This window comes from Malus domestica, chromosome 07 (assembly GCF_042453785.1).
Source record: "Malus domestica chromosome 07, GDT2T_hap1".
Taxonomy (NCBI): Eukaryota; Viridiplantae; Streptophyta; class Magnoliopsida; order Rosales; family Rosaceae; genus Malus; species Malus domestica.
Window position 1 is genome coordinate 31,630,589 of NC_091667.1, and position 20,738 is coordinate 31,651,326.

A 20,738-nucleotide genomic window follows, 5' to 3' on the forward strand; every position below is an offset into this window, starting at 1 on the left:
GAATTTATTACATAAAATTTCACTTGTTCTATTTTTATTTTCTTTGCATAACAAATCCTATAAACACAAAAATAACGTAAATAGCTCAAAAATATAAGGAACTAACTAAGAAAAGACGAGTGAATTCGAAGTAAAAATATATATAAATATCATCCGATCAGTCGTTCGTACGCTAGATGCAAAACGAGATCCCTTCCGTCCGAATGAGGATGATGAAGAGATTTTGGAGCCTGAAGTTCCTTATCTAAGTGCGATAGGCGCTTTATTGTACTTAGCTCAATGCACTAGACCCAGCATCTCATTTGCTGTTAATCTTTTGGCAAGATACAGCAATGCACCAACACGCAGACATTGGACTGGCGTGAAAGACATCTTCCATTACCTTAAGGGTACTATGGATTTGGGCTTATTTTATCCCTACGAATCCTCGAGTGATGCCGCACCCTATGCTCATCGGGTTGATTCTCGCCTTGTTGGTTATGCCGACGCTGGATACTTATCTGATCCGCACAAGGCGCGTTCTCAAACGGGTTATGTCTTTACCGTTGGAGGCACCGCAATATCTTGGAGGTCAACTAAACAGACCTTAGTTGCCACTTCGTCTAACCATGCTGAAATTCTCGCCTTACATGAAGCAACTCGGGAATGCTTTTGGTTGAGAGCAGTAATGGGCCATATTCGAAGCTCCTGTGATCTTCATCCTGCCGTTAATGCCCCGACGACGATTTTTGAAGACAACGCAGCTTGCATCGAACAACTCAAGAAGGGTTACATCAAAGGAGACAACACCAAGCATATTGCGCCGAAGTTCTTCTTTACACATCAACAACAAGAACATCAGAAGATTGAAGTCACGCAAATCCGATCACAAGACAATATGGCCGACCTCTTCACCAAATCACTACCGAAGGCGACGTTTCAGAAGCTTGTTCATGGAATTGGTATGCGTAAACTTTCTGAGTTGTAACTTTGCTATTTCTCTTTGGAATTATGTCAAACTCAGGAGGAGTATCCTCTGGATACTTGCTTGATCTTAATGTAATTTTTTTCCCTATGATTAGGAGCATTTTTCCCACTGGGTTTTTGCTACCTAACTAGGTTTTAACGAGGCACCCACCTTGGGCTGGTCATATCCCTGATGACGTCCTGTAGATGTTTCTTTTGACTTTGCATTTCTCACACATTTTCCTTAGACTATGGATTTTGTCCCTACTCGGGTTTTTGCCATAGCCTTAGGGTTTTTTAGTGGGACTTACTACTTATGCAAGTTCCTACCTTATTGAGAATAAGCGTTGTTCCTTGGAATCAATGCCGACGAGTCAACTTCCTCAACTTCTGCATGATACTGAATCTACCTTGAGTATTTACACACTCAAGGGGGAATGTTGTAAACATTCCTAGTTTAAGTATGATTGTGTAAATCCTAGATAAGATTTGATTCTAGTTATCCTTTCTTATTACAACTTGTATTACTTGGAGGAGAAGAAATATCTTCTCTACCTTTACTACTATAAATAAAGGCACAATGTAGGAGGGATAACAACATATACATTCCCCTACAATTCTACAAACACACATCTCTCTCCTCTCTCTCTGCCGCCGGCCCTAGTCTCTCTGTCAGATAAAATAGACCACAACAGTTCCTTAGTTTTCAAAATTTTATTTTCATATTTAGTCTCCTAACATTGTCCATGAAATCACTTTAATTTTGAGATTAGAAGTGTCAACGACTCAGCAAGATTATTTCGCCATCGCAATTCCAGCAGATTGATTGGCAATTAACATGAATTGATTGAGTAGTATACTATATTTTATAACACAAATCAAAAGAAATTAACGAGAAGAAGCAACCCACTAGCAACAGTGCCGATAAAAGCAAACCAAACGAAAAGGTGTGTGAACATCCGAGCCAAAGTTACACTCACCTTTCAGGAGAAGCGATAAGGCGGTGAAGATAAGTGAAAGCCGATCCGAACTGCAAAGTCAATGATGGATGAAGCCGATCCGAATTGAGGAACTTGGAGGGAAACATGGATAAAGGTGGAAGAAAATAGGGGGAAAAGATGGAAAAGGTGGAAGGAAGATAGATGGAAGGAAACACGGAGAAAAAGTAGTCTTTAAATTTGTCCCGCCAACAACTTTTTTTTCTATTTTTTTTAACAAAAACGATAATATCTACCATAAGAGAGGGGTGTGCCAAAATGACAAAAATATCCTTCATTTAATAAACAATGGGCTAAAATAATTTGATAAAAAATAAGAGTATTTTTGTCATTTTTTCCTTATTTAATAGTGATTTTTCACGGAAAAATCAAAATGATCGATGGTAAACAAACTCAGGGACTAGTTCTTAGATTCTAAATCTCAAGGACCAAAATGAGGACTTAAAACCAATCCTAGAGACTATTTTGACTAAAAAGCCATTATTTTACCAATGACACCAATTTTATTAATCTAGAAAGAGGTGATTCTAAATCTCAAAGACTAAAATGAGGACTTAAATCAATCTCAGAGACTATTTTGACTAAAAGAACCATTATTTTACTAATGACACCAATTTTATTAATCTAGAAAGAGGTGACTCACCAATTTGATCTATCAAACCTAAAATGAAAAACAACGTAGTTTGGTCATAGCACAAAAGAACTTGTGGGGTAAACCAAATAGGTGGAGCAGTGTGTTCGTCTCTTAACACTTAATTTCAAATTCCTATACCTATATATTTGAGTAGTGGAAGTAAACATTGTAAACCAGAGTGGTCTAACACCTCTTGATCTGCTAATCTTCCCGAGTGAAGCCGGCTATAGGGAAATTGAAGAGATCCTTCGTGGTGCCGGAGCTTCGAGAGCACAGGACATACACCATACTCCCTCTCATTGTCCCATGGAAACAAATTGTTGAACTATAAGTATTTGAGCTGAAATGTTTTAGAATAAGTTTTGTTTAAATTGGTGAATCCACTTGTGCAGAATGAGGCAAAGTGTAAATGTCTAGTTTTGTAAAAAGGCCATGAGTGCCATGTGTTGGTAGATCCATGAAATTAGAGAGATGTGTGTCTAGGATGAAATGTAGTAGTTTATGTGGTCCCAAGTTAAGGACCTTCAGTTAATGTAAAGCACGTGAGTGCTCATTTCTGAAAAAAAAAGAAGCAATTTTCCTCTGTAAAGTTTCTGCAGAGAAAAGAACAAGAAACCGTTCGCTTTCTCCAACCTTTGTTCATCGTGTGTTTTCTGTACAGCTCCATCTTCATCAAAACTCTCATTGAAATCAAGTTACACTAACATGGCCTCAGAGCCAGGTTGGGTCTAACAATCTGGGCGTAAATCTGTGAAGCTATTTTTGAGCTCAATCGAAGCTCTCTTGAAGCTCCGTGAACGTTGTCGATTCAGATCAAAACATGTCTGGATCTGGAGGCTCGGAAGTGAGGACTCCAATTTTCTCCGGTGAGAACTACGAGTTCTGGAGAATTAAAATGGCAACGATATTCAAATCCCTTGGGTTATGGAACCTGGTAGAGAAGGGGATTGAAACCTCCAATCCGAAGAAGAAGGAAGCTGGAGAAGCATCGAAGGATGATGAAGAAATGGTAGCTGTTCTGATGAAAGACACAAAGGCTTTGGGAATCATTCAGAATGCAGTCTCGGATCAGATCTTCCCACGAATCGCCAATGCCGAGTCAGCTAAGATGGCATGGGATTTGTTGTACGGGGAGTATCATGGTGGTGATCAGGTACGATATGTGAAATTGCAGAATCTTAGGAGAGAGTTTGAATATGCTAGGATGAGAGATGATGAGTCTTTATCTAGCTATCTTACACGGCTGAATGAGCTAATTAATCAAATGAGAACATTTGGTGAATCTCTGTCGAATGAGAGACTGGTGCAAAAGGTTTTGATTAGTCTTAGTAAACCTTATGATTATATCTGTTTGGTTATAGAAAACACAAAGTGTCTAGAGACTGTAGAGTTGCAGGAAGTAGTTGCAATCTTAAAAAGTCAAGAACAACGGTTTGATCTGCATACTGTTGATACTACTGGGAAAGCATTCTCATCTTTCTCAATGAGTTCAAAAGAGCAGGATAGGGGTGAAGGTCAATCTGGTTCATCTCGGTTCCAGAAAAATTGGAATAACAAGGGCAAGAAATGGGGTTCAAAACCTAAGTTTCAGCATAAATTTCCTGCTAATCCTGCACATAATGCACAGTCAATGAGGCAGATAGGTACAAAACCACAGTGCAGGGTATGTTCTAAGTTTCACTTTGGAGAGTGTAGGTATAAAGGGAAACCTAAATGCTATAACTGTGAAAAGTTTGGTCACTGGGCTAGAGAGTGCACAGTAGGTAAATTAGTGCAAAAGGCAAATAGTGCTAATCAGGTAGAGGTGACAGGGAACCTGTTTTATGCAAATAGCACAATCACTGAATCAAAAGTGAATGGAGAATGGTATGTAGACAGTGGTTGTAGCAACCATATGACAGGGGATTCTAAGTTGTTGATAGACATGAAGACAAATGTGGTTGGCAAGGTTCAAATGCCCACAGGGGAACTCATGAATGTGGCAGGTTTTGGTACACTTGTGATAGACACTAGCAAAGGCAGAAAATATGTCAAAGAAGTAATGTACCTACCTGGGTTGAAGGAAAATCTGTTAAGTGTGGGGCAGATGGATGAACACGGTTACTACCTGTTATTTGGGGGAAAGATGTGTAGTATCTTTGATGGACCTTCATTGGATTGTCTTGTACTCAAAGTTGAAATGAAAAAGAACAGATGTTATCCTTTGACACTGATACAAAATGATCAGGTTGTACTGAGAGCAGGTATTTCTAAGTCTACTTGGATATGGCACAAGAGACTAGGCCATCTGCATTTTAGAGGTCTTCAACAGCTTAAGAACAAAGAAATGGTGCATGGTCTCCCAGTTTTAGAAGAAATGGATGAAGTTTGTAAAGGTTGTCAGTTTGGGAAACAGCATAGAGAGTGGTTTCCAAAGAATCAAGCGTGGAGAGCAAGTAAACCTCTAGAACTGGTGCATGTAGATCTGTGTGGTCCTATGCAGAATGATTCTCTTGCGGGCAACAAATATTTCATGCTTCTTGTAGATGACTGTACAAGAATAATGTGGGTTTATTTTCTGAAATACAAGTCAGATGCATTGATCTGTTTTAGAAAATTCAAGTCCATGGTGGAATTACAAAGTGGTTTTAAGATAAAATGTTTGAGGAGTGACAGAGGGGGTGAATTCACATCTTGTGAATTCAACAAACTGTGTGAAGATGCAGGGATTCAAAGACAGTTATCTATGGCCTATACTCCACAACAGAATGGAGTGGTAGAGAGGAAGAACCGAGCTGTGGTTGAGATGGCAAAAGCTATGCTTCATGACAAAGGACTACCATACTACTTATGGGCAGAATCTGTACTCACAGCTGTCTATATATTGAACAGGTGTCCTACAAGAGCTCTTGGAGAAGTAACTCCATTTGAAGCATTCAGTGGTCGAAAACCTGGAATTGCACATCTTAGAATCTTTGGTTGTCTGTGTTATGTACACACACCAAATGAGTTGAGACAGAAACTAGATGCAAAGAGTGTCAAGGGCATATTTGTAGGTTATGCAACCTGTGAAAAGGGGTACAGAGTGTATGATCCTCTTAGTAAAAAGCTTATACTCTCAAGGGATGTTGTGTTTGATGAAAATGCAGCCTGGGAATGGAAGACAGCTCCTGAGAACTATGTAACTGTGTTTAATCCTATTGAGTTATCTGTGCTGCCTAAATGTATCTCATCAGAGACAACTCCAGAGGAAAATGATTATGTTTTGTCACCAAATCTGGCATTTTCTCATGAATCTGTAAGTGATGTGGACAGCAGCATGAAAATGACTCAAGCCTTTGATCACACTCCATTGAAATGGAGGAATCTAGATGATGTCTTGGCACAATGCAATCTTTGTATTATGGAACCTGAAAAATTTGAAGAGGCAGCCAAAGATGAAGCATGGATGAAGGCTATGAAAGATGAACTGTCAATGATTGAGAAGAATGCAACATGGGATCTGGTGAACAGACCAAGTGATAAACCCATAATTGGGGTTAAGTGGGTGTTCAAGACCAAGCTTAATCTCGATGGGACAGTGCAAAAGCATAAGGCAAGATTGGTAGCCAAAGGATATGCTCAGAAACCAGGTGTGGATTACAATGAAACGTTTGCACCTGTAGCTAGACTGGATACAATTCGGACTCTAATTGCTTTGGCAGCTCAGAAAAGTTGGAAATTATACCAACTAGATGTGAAATCTGCTTTTCTGAATGGAGTACTCGAAGAAGAAGTTTATGTAGAACAACCAGATGGTTTTGTGATCAAGGGGAGTGAAGACAAGGTGTACAAGCTTTATAAAGCTTTGTATGGTCTAAAACAGGCACCAAGAGCCTGGTATAGTGAAATTGATACCTATTTTGCTCACTATGGGTTTGTGAAAAGTCAGAGTGAAGCTACTCTTTACATCAAAGTAAGGGGAGGAGAAATTCTGATTGTTTCAATCTATGTGGATGATATAGTGTATACTGGGAATAGCACTGAGATGTTGAAGGAGTTCAAGGAAGACATGATGACAAAATATGAGATGACAGATTTGGGGCTCCTTCACCATTTTCTTGGTATGGGAGTGATTCAAACTCACACAAGCATATTTATCCATCAAAGGAAGTATGCTGGTTCTTTGTTAGATAAGTTTGGTTTGAATGAGTGTAAATATGTGTTTACACCACTGGTTTCATCAGAGAAGCTATGCAAAGATGATGGCAGTGGTTCAGCAAGTGAGGAACAGTATCGAAGAATTGTTGGAAGTTTGTTGTATCTCACAGCAACTCGACCAGATATAATGTATGCTGCAAGCCTTCTAGCTCGATTCATGCACTGTCCTACAAATAAACATCTTGGAACAACCAAAAGAGTGCTTAGGTACATCAAGGGAACTTTAGATTATGGTTTAGAGTATGTAAAGGGAAAGAATGCAATGCTAATCGGATTCTGTGATAGTGATTGGGGAGGATCTGTTGATGATAGCAAGAGTACTTCTGGTTATGCATTTTCCTTTGGCAGTGGAGTGTTCTCATGGGCCTCAGTGAAGCAGAATTGTGTAGCACTCTCTACAGCAGAAGCAGAGTACATCAGTGCCTCTGAAGCAACTGCTCAAGCCATTTGGCTTAGATTTGTTCTTGAAGATTTTGGTGAGATGAAAACTGAAGCAACTCCAGTACACTGTGATAATACATCAGCAATTGCAATTACTAAAAATCCTGTTTTCCATCAGAAAACCAAGCACATTGACAGAAGGTATCATTTTATCAAGAATGCACTCCAGGAAGGGATAATCGATTTGGTGTACTGTCCAACAAATGAGCAGGTGGCAGACATATTTACTAAGGCTTTGTCTAAGGATCGATTCAACTATCTTCGAGATATGCTTGGTGTGAAATCAGCTCAAAACTTAAAGGGGAGTGTTGAACTATAAGTATTTGAGCTGAAATGTTTTAGAATAAGTTTTGTTTAAATTGGTGAATCCACTTGTGCAGAATGAGGCAAAGTGTAAATGTCTAGTTTTGTAAAAAGGCCATGAGTGCCATGTGTTGGTAGATCCATGAAATTAGAGAGATGTGTGTCTAGGATGAAATGTAGTAGTTTATGTGGTCCCAAGTTAAGGACCTTCAGTTAATGTAAAGCACGTGAGTGCTCATTTCTGAAAAAAAAAGAAGCAATTTTCCTCTGTAAAGTTTCTGCAGAGAAAAGAACAAGAAACCGTTCGCTTTCTCCAACCTTTGTTCATCGTGTGTTTTCTGTACAGCTCCATCTTCATCAAAACTCTCATTGAAATCAAGTTACACTAACACAAATACCCTTCAGCTGCAGCAGCCAAACGACCCGATGGAATACTTCAAGTTCAAAAAGGGCAGAGACTCTCCCAGCGATGCACGCACGGCGCTGCTAGTTATTGCTGTACTAGTGGCCACCACCACCTTTCAAGCCGGACTCAGCCCTCCGATGGGCATTTGGCAGGACAGCCCTGGATCAAACATGAATGGGACTGGCAGTGGGAGCAATGAACCAGCGCACACAGCAGGGCAGTCCATCATGAGTTCTTACAAGATATTAGGATTTTTCTTCTTTTACACTTCCAACTCGATTAGACTTTCGTTTTCGCTTTACATGATCCATGTCCTCACCACCAATTTCCCTCTGCAGTTGGAGCTTAACATTTGTATGTTCACGATGTTCTTGACGTACTGTTCTGCAATTTCCGAAATTGGACCGGAGATCATGTCCCACCCTGTGTTCGCTTTAACTATGCCAGCGTTGGTAGCGTTGGTAAGGGTGTGGTAAGCGTAATGCACCCGCTTAGATGACCTGCAGTAAATTGGACTCGAAGGCTCATTTTAAAATAGTTGTACATTACACGTCTGTTTCCAGGATCATCGTTGGCGCATTCATCATAGAAGCTCCAGCTTCGTATCAAAGTCAGTCGTGACTATCATAAATACCGTACATTTGCTATGTATTACTAAATCTTTGGTGTGGACTTCTTATATGATATAGCGTTAAGAATTCAGTACGAAAACAGTAAAACAGAATTATTTGCACTAATTCTTCCTCTTGATTTATGATGGTGTTAGTTCTATAAGTCGACATCTTTGCCAGCCGCAATTGATACTGCCGTTTGATACTGCAAATGAAAGCCCGGTGGATGCGCAAAATTTCAAGCCAATCTTACAGATTGTATGAAGAAAGGAACAATGTAGTTGGTAGCACAGAAGTTTATAATCTTCTAGTTGGAGTAATCTAATTAAGGCTATAATATTCATACAGAAGGTTTTACAAAATGATCATCTTTCGACATGTATAACAATGGCGATCTTTAATCACAATGACTTGTACAGCTCGATCAAATGAGAAGCATGGAGGCACCACGTAGGAGCCACGGTGCAGCCCAAACTTTGCAGATAAGAAATCTGGTAATTCACAGCATAAGAATCGAATTACCGGGTCTCCTGACCATCCTACGTACCAATGTGCGCACAAGGAAATGAGTAAGGTAATCAAATGCTGAGTCCTGCGTACCTGTTTCGGTGTTGGTTCGGATGAACCCATTTAGTTCTCAATCCGTAACTTCTGGAAATGCTCCTGAAAGCATAAATTTAAGCACATCATGAAATCCCCCTTGCGGGATTTTCCTTATTTTTTCTAACTCATCTTCCCACTCGCGTATAGTTTTGTTACCAAGAAAAGCTCCCAGGACTTTGAGTGCTAAAGGCAGGCCTTGAGCATATTTTACAACACGATTCGATAGATCATCATAATCTCTGGTGGGTTGGTTTTTTCCGAAAGCGTGCTGCCTAAAGAGTTTCAGAGCTCCAGAATCACTCAAAGTCTTGGGATTATATATCACATCAGCTACGCTTAGTAATTGCGAATCTCTAGTTGTTATAATAATTCTGCTTCCACCACCAAAGAAATGTGGCTCTCCAAGTAGAGCTTCAATTTGTTCTAATTTGTCCACATCATCAACAACAATAAGAACTTTTCTCTGGCCAAGGCTTTTTAACATCACCTGAAAACCTTTACTCGATATGTCAGAGCTCCCCACCTTGTTGTCCGAGATACTAGATAGAAGTTGTGTCTGCATAAGTAGTTCGCCGTGCTTCATGAAACCCTCCTTGACATTTTTAAGAAAGCAACAAGCTTCAAATCGACAAGCGATTTTATCATAAACAGCATTAGCGATGGTAGTTTTACCTAAACCACCCATACCCCATATTCCAACAACTCGAACATTATTCGTTTCACCTCCGGGAGGATATAATAATAAATGCATTTCATGCATGCGAGAATCCATGTCAACCAAGCCATTATCTTTGCTTGATGTTGATGAGATGTCGATCAATTTCCTATAAACATATTCTACAATTTCCTCAGTAAGCACCACATCATTCCTGTCAAATTAAAAAATACAATATAATAACACCACCAAATAATAATTAATGGGTTTTTTCATCTGTTAGTTAAAAAAAAAAACAGAAATTAAAACTAAAAACTAGATATTTATAAAATTACCGCAAAACGTTACAAAAATCCCAAAAATTAATAGGAAACTAAAACAAATTAGAATTTACTCATAGTTTCGCGAATCCCAGCCGGATAAACTGGTGGCAGTTGTAAGAGCGGATCTCCAGCTCTGAACCTCTTCCATTTCGGCGTTAGAATCGCGATCGTGCTGAGCAAAAGCTTCCGCGAAACTTTTCTTGAGTTTACGAACATCAGACGGATCAACTTCATAGAAAATGGGGAGTACAATCTGGTTATTGGTATCCTTGCATTTCAAGATTTGCACGAGTTCTTTCAAGCACCAAGTGGAAGAAGCATAGTCTTGAGAGAAAACTACAATCGAAAGCCTTGACTCTCGAATCGCTGTCAGGAGCTCAGAAAGGTGGTCGCCTTTTCTGAGCTTCTCGGCATCAATGAAGGCGTTGATTGGTTTCTTAGCCAGAGCGTTGTAGAGATGGCTGACGAAGCCCCTGCGAGTGTCTTCCCCTCTGAAATTGATGAACACATCGTATTTGCAACCAAGGCCAGAAGAAGATGAAGAAGAAGAAGCAGCCATTATTAATCGATCGCACCTGGTCAGCGATGATCGAGCAGCTAAGACTAAGAGAATTGTAAGTACAGAGATACTCAATAGATCTACAAATTGGATCACCAGAAATTAGTCTGATCGATACCAAGTCAATGAGTCAATGCAAAAGGGAAAAAGGGGAAAGGGAAATTATGCTTTATGTTTTTTCACATCTTCTTCGGGGAAATTTCGGTGTGAAAGGAATCTTATCCTTTTGATTTTTTAACCGAAGCAAATGCGAAGAAAAGGGTCAAGGTGGAAAATTGAATAGGACAAGGATTGTCAGCCCTTCCACATCTGGTGCTCTTCCGTGCCCTTTTGTTTATGTTGTCACGGTTAAACCACATTAACATTTTATATTACTATTTATTTTTGTCTTATTATCTCTATAAAAAAACAATATAAAATGTTGACGTGACTTAACCGTGACCACACAAAACAGAAGGGCACGAAAGAACACCGAAAATAGGAGAGCTGACAATCCTTGTCCAAACTTAACCGTAAGACTTTTTGTAGTGAGCTACACCGGATGACTTGATATATTATGACGAAATAAACTATTTAAATATACGGCTTACATTGCGCAGTGCGCATACTGGATAAACAATTAGCGCACCTGATTGTAGGGAATGGTGATGCTCATCGCTTAATTTCGTTATTGGATTAGTTTAAGTTTTGAGGTTTGTGAAATGGACAGATATAAATTTTAAAATTTAAACTCAGTCAATAATAATAAATATGGTAGTGAGAAAAAATGCACCAGTGACTTGTGGTTTAGAGACACACTCTCAAACTTAAATAACAATTTTCATGCTTTCCAACAACACAAAAATTTTATAACTAAAAATCAATCAAAACATAATAATTGAATGAACGAAGAAAGCGTATTAAAATAAGGTTTTCTGACATATTTTGAGTGACACTTGCCACAATAACGAAGAAAGCGTGGTATTGTTGCACCTGCCATAAAGTCAAGCTTGACATTCTACAGTTGGAAGGCTAGCTGGCTGACTAGAAATGGCCAGCCCGTTGGCTTGATTTGGGGGTTTTGGCCAGATGGGGCCCACAAGCCCTTTGGCCTAGCCTTCGATTGAAGATGGTTTTCGTGTCATTCCGAGCTATTTTTAGCCCTATGACCTTTTGGCTGGGTCAGTTAGAGATGGCTTTAGGTGCGGTGATCGTAATACCCTGAAAATTTAAATATATGAATATGTTGGGAAAAATTGAAAAAAAATCGATTTATGGTTATGGAAAATTTAATTGAGAACTTTTAAAGTTTTTCCGGAAATTATTATAAATTACGTATTTGTATTCTTAAGATTTTATATGAATTTTCAAGAATTTATAATAATTTAATTTAGTTTAGTTTTAAATTAAACTAGTTACAAAGTTGGAAGTTTGGAAATTATTTATTTAAAATATGTAGACCATTCGAGGTCACAATTTATATTTTTGAATAGAGCTCGATCTCATGAACGCGTGGCGCAAACCGTTAGTAAAACGGAGTTCTAACGAAGAAGTTATTAACATTTAAAGTCATGAAAATTTTGGTAATTTTATTCATTTTAGAAGGCTCCAGAAAATCTAGAGCAATGAGTTGTGCCACGTGTGTGGCTGGGATGAAAACAATTGGAGAGATGGATGGTTGTGATTAAAGGAAAATAATAGAAATGAGGGTAACCAATGGGGAGAGAGAATGAGGAGGGGAAAGGAGAAAAAGGAGAAGGAGGGGAACCCGACCCTCTCCTTCGACCCGGTTTTCTGACCCGAGCCCCACGCACACCCAACACCGATTTCGGTGTTTTTTCCCGGTGAATTGAGCGCCGCCACCACCCCTCCTGACTCCTCTCATTGTCACGAACGGTATCCGTCCACATTTGGCTCAGTTTTGATCATGATTTCAGAAGAAAAGGGAGATGGACCCGTGAGGGTTTCAGAGTTTTCCGACGACAAATCCGTCGTCTCCGGTCTCCACCGTTCCCACCACCACCACCTCCAGTTGATTTCACTTGAACCCAGGAGCAAGGCCTAAGCACTAGCAGGGGCATCGGAACATCAATGGAGTCGAATCGAATCCCACCATTTCTAGGGTTTCCGGCGAGTTTGAGTGAAATTGGGGCACTTCCACGCCAAATTGGACTTAGCCATAGGTATGAAATTTACTCCACTCACTGAGATCTACTTGCCTGTAAAATTTGGTAATTTTTTGAAATAGTTGAATTTTCCGACAAGCCGGAGTGGCCAACCTCCACCCACGACTGCGGGTGCGGCGGCGCACGGTCAGGGAGCCGACATTGTGTTATTATGCGAATTTCGTTATTCTAATTAGGCTTTTGAGACCTAACTTCTGTGGTTTGAATATTAATACGATTGTGGTATATGTTGGATTAAATAAATATATTCGGATTTGGTTTGAGTTTTGGAAATGTGAACTACGAATGACTTGATTCCTGTTTAGGGTACATAGGTAGTATAACAAGATGTTAGATGCAGCTATACAATAAGTTAGATTAAATAAACGAGACAAAGCTTTGATTGAGAAAGTGAACTGAGTAAGGAGTTTGGAATTTTATTATAAAAGGAAATCTTATGTTTTGTACATATAAATTCTTGTTATAAATTGTGTGAACGTTTTATAAATTTAAGCAAGAAATTATGTAATTATGATAATTGGACAATTGAGTTTGATCTCTTGTTGGGAAATAGAGTCGATATGAAGGTATTGGTGTTGAAGTAAAAATATAAATGTATGTTTTGCTAAGTAAGTTTGGTGGATACTTATGTGAGTAGTTAGGAAAATTTTTTTTTAAAGAATAAAGTGTACCGATAATAAATCAAACAAGAGAAGTGAATTGGGCCTATCATTGGAAATATTTCCTGAAAATAAATATTTCGGGGTTGGGGCGTTTCAGTGATTGTCTTTGAGATATCGAAGGTTCTGTGTGATCGAATACTTCGTCCTCCTCCAGAGCCGCCACTGTTGAGAGGGTTACTTGCCTCATGCAAACATTATGAATTGTAAGTGATGAATTGTTCTGATGATGAGGTTTATTTTTTAACTCATTATGTTTTGAGTTTAAACATTTTTCCCTCTCTTTAATGTATATAAGATTAGTGTAAAATATTGTTCGTAATAAAAAAATATAAAAATGATACATTCTCATTCATATATAAGATGATCAAGTGTGGAATTAATACTTTTAACGAGTGACTCAATTAACCATTTTCATTTCTTACGCATTCAAAATTAGACAAATTCTTTGCATACATTTAAAAAAAAAAAGATATTCAGGAGACTTTGAAACTATTACATTACGGGAGAGGGAATTTTGAACTCGGGACGCATGAGTAGAACCCAAACGCTTCTCCACTAGGATATTAGACTAGTGCCGGTCCTGAATTTTTTGGTGCCTGGAGCGAATAATGTGCCCTTTTCAAGTACAACAACATAAATTAAAAAGAAATATTTAAAGAGGGTTGGAACCCAGTCGAAGCCGGGGGGCTAGGCCCTCACGCCCATATTATATTACTCTGAAAACAAAAAAACATACAACATGGGAACATAGTACTGAAACCTCGACAATCAAAAGCAAAATCAAATACAACCACTCCAAGCAGTTAACATAGCCATCACATATTGAATCCAAAAGGTTGACTACCCATTCGCTGCATATAATGTGCAGAAGATAACAAATTCTGAAGTGATATGCTCCCAAGTATGATATTGGGCAGAAAAGAGCGGCGGCTTCAACCACTTCTTCAGCTATATCCGGCTGGGTGAGAGCAGCTAAAGACATGATTGTTCCCTAATTACATGAATACATGGAGTAAACACCAAAAGTAGCAGCAAGGGAAGGAGATTTGAAGTAGATGAAGAGGTGTGAAGAGTCTAAAGACCTGTGAATGTCCAACAACAAAGACTTCGGAGCTTGTTGTCGAATATATGCAGCGTATCATTTCTGACAGATCAAATCGAGCCAATTCCTGCCAACTCCAATCCCAAAAATCCTACAGTAAAGCATAAATCTTATTCTTTTCTGATAAAGATGTGCCCCTAACTCCAATGTGTTTGACGCACAATTCCTACCCATACATAGAAACCTTCATCTGCAAAGACAAATTCCAGCGATTCTTCTGGAGAATTTAAGAACCATGCATCACCTGGTTAGAGCCTAATTTAAAATGTATCCGATGGATGTTCATCAATTTACACAATAGTTAGTTTCAAGAAAGGAAATTTCAACAGAACCTGAAAACTTCAGATCAGGGGGCACCAAATAGTGAGCTATACATTCAAAATTTAAAATAATCAACTTAGTAGGACCAATATGTTGAAAAAATTAGAAGGAGCTATGAAAGTAAGGCTTTTCACTAATCAGGCGTCCAGAGAATCAATATTTTACTCACGTATCAGTTACGGGGAACAATCCCCACCAGAGCAATCTCATTAGTTCTTCACATCTCAACCGTACAGAAATTACACTAACAAACACGACTCCTGTTAGTCCTTCACATCTCAAATCCAGGAAGTACCCATCTTTCGTCTGAATCTGGAAAATAAGCAGCACTCAATTTAACAATCTGGGTATCTCAAAGTTACTCACTTTAATCACAAATTTAACAATTAAACATATAAATGGGCATTTTCTAGTGAAATATTAGTATAGTACTCACTGTGTGCTCGGAGCAAGAGCACCCAGAAAGCTCAATGAGCTGTGCAGTGAGGGACTGTAGCGGTGAATGACGGCAACCGATTCTGTAAAATTCAGTCGAGTTTTAGGCGATTTCGGAGGTCAAGAGGCTGATGAGGAAAGCTGGGACGGAAGGGCACTGGTCTGGAAGAAAGGCTCTGGTCGCCGCTGTCGCGATTTGCAAAGGAAGAAGTGACATTCTTCCAAATAGGAAGATGAAATCGTTAAGGCTTTTATTTATTCCTCCTCTTGATGCGCCCTTTTAGACTGCCAATTCCAGACGATCCAATCTCATATATCTTCCCTGCAAAAGCATGTGTGCCAGACTTCAAGATCAAAATTTTCCAACAAAAGAAACTTAAAGATCAAACTCGTTAGCGGAATAAATGGTGCACAAAGGGAGTTAAAATCTTGACAGATGTATATTTTTGGCAGATTTTATGTGAGCATGCAATTTTCTGTAGAACTTAAAAGCTGCATAGCTGCTCTTGTTCGTTGTATTGAATACCATGGTTTTACTGATGAATGCAGAGTTTGCTGACGATTCATACGACAAGCAAATGAATCATCCACTGTAATTTGCAGAGTTTACTGATGAATGCCCCACATATACCCAAAAAAAAAAAGTCATTTAAACAAATTCAGAGCGTTCATCCACTGTAATTTGCAGATATAGACACGTTAAGATAAAAGGAAATGCAAAGTACCTTTCACCCAAATTGGAGGAGCAACGGTGGCATTAGCAAGTTAGCAACGGGAATTGACATACCAACATCTTCACAGTTTCTGCACAAGCACAAATCAATAGAATCCGGCGGTGGAGTTATGTACCTCTCCTTGGAAAATGCCACCTCTTGGGATTTCAAAATATGCGGCCGTGGCTAGCCATCTGACAACGCCAATTCCACCAAAGCCGCCGCAATGGGGCATAGTGTCCGATTGATTGCTTCAAACAGAGTACCCAAAACCCCTGAAAATTATTTCTTTATTCAGATAATAAAATTTCCCAAATTTCGAATTTTAATTCCGTATCAAAAATAGGGTTTGAATTTTGATTACCTAGAAATTGGAGGGTTGGGGCGAACACGGAGCGTGTCGGGAATACCTACAAGGCTTTTGCAGTGTATCAGATTTAAATACTGAAGCCCCGTAAGCCGTTCAATCCAGGGGGAAAGCTCTTTGATAGATGTTCCATCCAAGAAAAGCTCTCTTAATCCTTCCATATCTTCTTTAATGCTTGGAAACACCTCAAATTTTGTACAACCGGAAAGAGAGAGAGAGACAAGGGACTTGAGCTGACAAATGCTGCTTGGAAGACTCTTAAGTTCCTTGTAATTTTTTAGTTTCAAATGATTCAATCCTGTGAGATTATTAATTGATGATGGCAATTCTTTAATTTTTGACCATGATAAATCAAGAATTTTTAACCCCTCAATCACTTCTGAAATATCTGGAAACATCTCAAGATTCCAACAACCATAAAAATAAAAGGTTTTGAGAGATTTCATACGAATGCTGCTTGGAAGACTCTTAAGTTTTTGACAATTTGATAGGTTCAAATGATTCAACCCCGTGAGATTATTAATTGACGAGGGTAGTTCTTTAATTTTTGACCCGGATAAATCAAGCTCTTCTAACCCCTCAATACCTTCTGAAATCGATGGAAACATCTCAAGGCTGGAGCAATCATAAAGATTAAAGGTTTTCAGACACTTCATATGAATGCAGCTGGGAAGACTCTTAAGTTCCTTGCAATCTTTTAGGTTGAAATGACTCAACCCTGTGAGATTATTAATTGACAGGGGCAGTTCTTTAATTTTTGACCAGGATAAATTAAGCTCTTCTAACTCCTCCATACCTTCCGAAATCTCTGGAAACATCTCAAGACTAGAGCAGCGAGAAAGATTAAAGGTTTTGAGAGATCTCATACGAATTTTGCTGGGTAGAATCTTAAGTTCCTTGCAATTTGATAGGTTCAAATGACTCAACCCCGTGAGATTATTAATTGATGGGGGCAGTTCTTTAATTTTTGACCTGGATAAATTAAGTTCTTCTAACTCTTTCATACCTTTTGAAATCTCTGGAAACATCTCGAGACTGGAGCAGCCAAGAAGATTAAAGGTTTTGAGAGATCTCATACGAATTTTGCTAGGTAGAATCTTAAGTTCCTTGCAATGTGATAGGTTCAAATGACTCAACCCCGTGAGATTATTAATTGATGGGGGCAGTTCTTTAATTTTTGAATAGGATAAATTAAGTTTTTCTAACTCCTCCATACCTTTTGAAATCTCTGGAAACATCTCAAGATTGGAGCAGCCAGAAAGATCAAAGGTTTTGAGAGATCTCATACGAATTTTGCTGGGTAGAATCTTAAGTTCCGCGCACCAATTCAGATCCAATAAAACAAGGTTTGTAAGAGTCGAAATAGACGCGTGAACCTCAACTAAGCTTATACAACTTCGAACAATTAGCCTCTCAAGATTTGGCACATTTGTGAAGTCAGGGGTTTCCTTAAGGGATTGACAATGACTTAAATTGATGAATTTCAACTTTTCCTGCGTCTGTTAAAACATTCAGGAAAACATGCATTACTTAATAAGACATCTCACTCAAAGCCCAAACATTTAAAAGAAACAAATACATGTAAATGATTGTACGTACCTGGGTTCCTTCCCAAAGTCGATCAATGAGACTATATTGCATGTCAAGTTCAACAAGATTTTCGAATTGAAAGTTGGATGGCAAAGACTTGAGAGGGAAATCAAGCCAGGAGAGATACCTCAGGTTAAGCAACTTTAAGGACCCAAACAGGTATTGTTTGCAGTACTCATCTTTAAAAACGAAGTGCCTATGACTGATCTCGAGAAGTCTTTGTTGAGTCCTTCCAACAACAGCTTCAGCATTTAAGTTCCTATGATGACTGATCTTGAGAAGTCTTCGTTGAGTCCTTCTAACAACAGATTCAGCATTTAAGTGCCTATGACTGATCTTGAGAAGTCTTAGTTGAGTCATTCTACCAAAAGCTTCAGCATTTAAGCATGGCCAGCCTGAGTACGAGAAATCCACAATTATGCTTTCAACTGTTTTTGTAGCCTGTGCAAATCAAAGTAAAGGAAAATACAGAGAACCTTAGTTTTGATTATGAAATTAATGATTGTTTCTTAAGGAGCCGTCTGATAATCATTTCATTTTCTGTTTAATTGTTTTCAATTTCATTATTACAACAATGAAAACTAAAAATTGAAAACAAAAATGGTTATCAAACGGGTCTAAGAAATTGATTTTGATCAAAAGTTGAACCTTTCTACTAACAATTGCATAAGAAAAATATTTCTCACCGCATTTTCAGTTAGCACCTGACGAACATCTTCATAACTCCACAACCTACTTCGTCTCCCAGGATCTTTGATAGATTCTTGGCGGACAATTTCCCAACCCATTTCCTCTAATGAATCATGCATCTCCAATTCCCCCAACCTTGAGACAGTTATGAGAGATCGATCGATTAGAACTTTTATTCCTGTATGAGGATGGAAACCACAACTGTCCAGAATTTCAGTTGCCTGGTCTTCCTTCATCCCTTTAAAGAAACATGCAATATCTAGAAAGATGTCCTTCTGCGTGTCATCTAGTCCATCGAAGCTTGTTTTAAGCACATCATGAACTCCCCTTTGTGGGATTTTCCTTATTTTTTCCAACTCACCTTCCCACACGCGTATGGTTTTTTTATGCAAAAAAGCTCCCAAGACTTTGAGGGCTAAAGGCAGACCTTGAGCATATTCTACAACACGATTCGAGAGATCATCATAATCTCTAGTGGGTTGGTCATTTCTGAAGGCGTGCTGCCTAAAGAGTTTCAGAGCTCCAGAATCACTCAAAGTCTTGGGATTATATATCACATCAGCTATGCTTAGTAACTGCGAATCTCTACTTGTTATAATAATCCTACTTCCACCACCAAAGGAATGTTGCTCTCCAAGTAAAGCTTCAATTTGTTCTAATTTGTCCACATCATCAACAACAATAAGAACTTTTCTCTGACCAAGGCTTTTTAACATCACCTGGAAACCTTTACTCAATATGTCAGAAATCCCCACCTTGTTGTCTGAGATACTAGATAGAAGTAGTGTCTGCATATGTAGTTCACCCTGCTTCATGAAACCCTCCTTGACATTTTTAAGAAAGCAACCAGCTTCAAATCGACAAGAGATTTCATCATAAACAGTTCTAGCGATGGTTGTTTTGCCTAAACCACCCATACCCCATATTCCAACAACGCGAACATTATTCGTTTCACCTCCGGGAGGATATAATAATAAATGCATTTCATGCATGTGAGAATCCATGTCAACCAAGCCATTATCTTTGCTTGATGTTGATGAGATGTCTATCAATTTCCTATAAACATCTTCTACAATTTCCTCAATAAGCACCACATCATTCCTGTCAAATTTAAAAAACATATAATAACAACATCAAATAATAATTAATGGGTCTTTTTCATCTGTTAGTTAAAAAAAAATAGAAATTAAAACTAAAACTAAAATCTAAACGTTACAAAAATCCCAAAAATTAAAAGGAAACTAAAACAAATTAGAATTTACTCATAGTTTCGCGAATCCCAGCCGGATAAACAGGTGGCAGTTGTAAGAGTAGATCTCCAACTCCGAACCTCTTCCATTTCGGCGTTAGAATCGCGATCGTGCTCAGAAAAAGCTTGTGCGAAACTTTTCTTGAGCTTACGAACATGAGACGGATCAACTTCATAGAAAATGGGGAGTACAATCTGGTTATTGGTATCCTTGCATTCCAGGATTTGCACGAGTTCTTTCAAGCACCAAGTGGAAGAAGCATAGTTTTGAGAGAAAACTACAAGCGAAAGCCTTGACCCTCGAATCGCTGTCAGGAGCTCGGAAAGGTGGTCGCCTTTTCTGAGCTTTTCCGCATCAATGAAGGCGTTGATTGGTTTCTTAACCAGAGCGTTGTAGAGATGGCTGACGAAGCCCCTGCGAGTGTCTTCCCCTCTGAAATTGATGAACACATCGTATTTCCAACCAAGGTTAGAAGCAGCAGCCATTAATCGATCGCACCTGGTCAGCGATGATCGAGCAGCTAAGACTAAGAATAATGTAAGAACAGAAATACTCGATTGATCTATAAATTGAATCACTGAAGAAACTGGTCTGATCGATACGAAGTCAACGAAGACAAAGAAAATAATGCTTTATGTGTTTTCACATCTTCTTCCGGGAAATTTAACGAAAATAATTTTCCTTTAGGCAAAATTGACTTCAAAATATAAAAATATTCTTTCAATTATGGACATATGACATTTCGGTGTGAAACGAATATGCTTATTTGGTTTGGTTTGGACCCAA

At 38.8% G+C, this 20,738-nt stretch overlaps 2 protein-coding genes and 1 pseudogene across 4 annotated transcripts; all 3 read right to left on the reverse strand.

Moving 5' to 3' along the window:
• Nucleotides 1-20,738, reverse strand: part of LOC103411306 (protein ORANGE, chloroplastic-like) — a 71,544-nt pseudogene that overhangs the window by 32,812 nt on the left and 17,994 nt on the right.
• LOC103428537 (TMV resistance protein N-like) lies at nucleotides 8,814-10,907 on the reverse strand. Of its 2 annotated transcripts, XM_008366645.4 has the most exons (3): nucleotides 10,170-10,907; nucleotides 9,118-9,989; nucleotides 8,814-9,008 (listed from the first exon to the last, which is right to left on the reverse strand). In XM_008366645.4, exons 1-2 carry the CDS (start codon nucleotides 10,655-10,657, stop codon nucleotides 9,155-9,157), a joined length of 1,323 nt encoding a protein of 440 aa, XP_008364867.2. In that variant the 5' UTR covers nucleotides 10,658-10,907; the 3' UTR covers nucleotides 8,814-9,008; nucleotides 9,118-9,154. The 2 variants fall into 2 exon arrangements, with proteins under 2 accessions (XP_008364867.2, XP_070681461.1); XM_070825360.1 differs by having other exon boundaries at nucleotides 8,814-9,989.
• Nucleotides 14,136-20,617, reverse strand: LOC103424790 (disease resistance protein RPV1). Of its 2 annotated transcripts, XM_070825350.1 has the most exons (10): nucleotides 19,965-20,617; nucleotides 18,699-19,803; nucleotides 18,022-18,453; nucleotides 16,420-17,921; nucleotides 16,068-16,330; nucleotides 15,344-15,664; nucleotides 15,077-15,219; nucleotides 14,919-14,954; nucleotides 14,567-14,803; nucleotides 14,136-14,475 (listed from the first exon to the last, which is right to left on the reverse strand). In XM_070825350.1, the coding sequence occupies exons 1-5, from the start codon at nucleotides 20,435-20,437 to the stop codon at nucleotides 16,309-16,311; spliced, it is 3,534 nt and encodes a 1,177-aa protein (XP_070681451.1). In that variant the 5' UTR covers nucleotides 20,438-20,617; the 3' UTR covers nucleotides 14,136-14,475; nucleotides 14,567-14,803; nucleotides 14,919-14,954; nucleotides 15,077-15,219; nucleotides 15,344-15,664; nucleotides 16,068-16,308. The 2 variants fall into 2 exon arrangements, with proteins under 2 accessions (XP_070681451.1, XP_070681450.1); XM_070825349.1 differs by having other exon boundaries at nucleotides 14,567-15,219.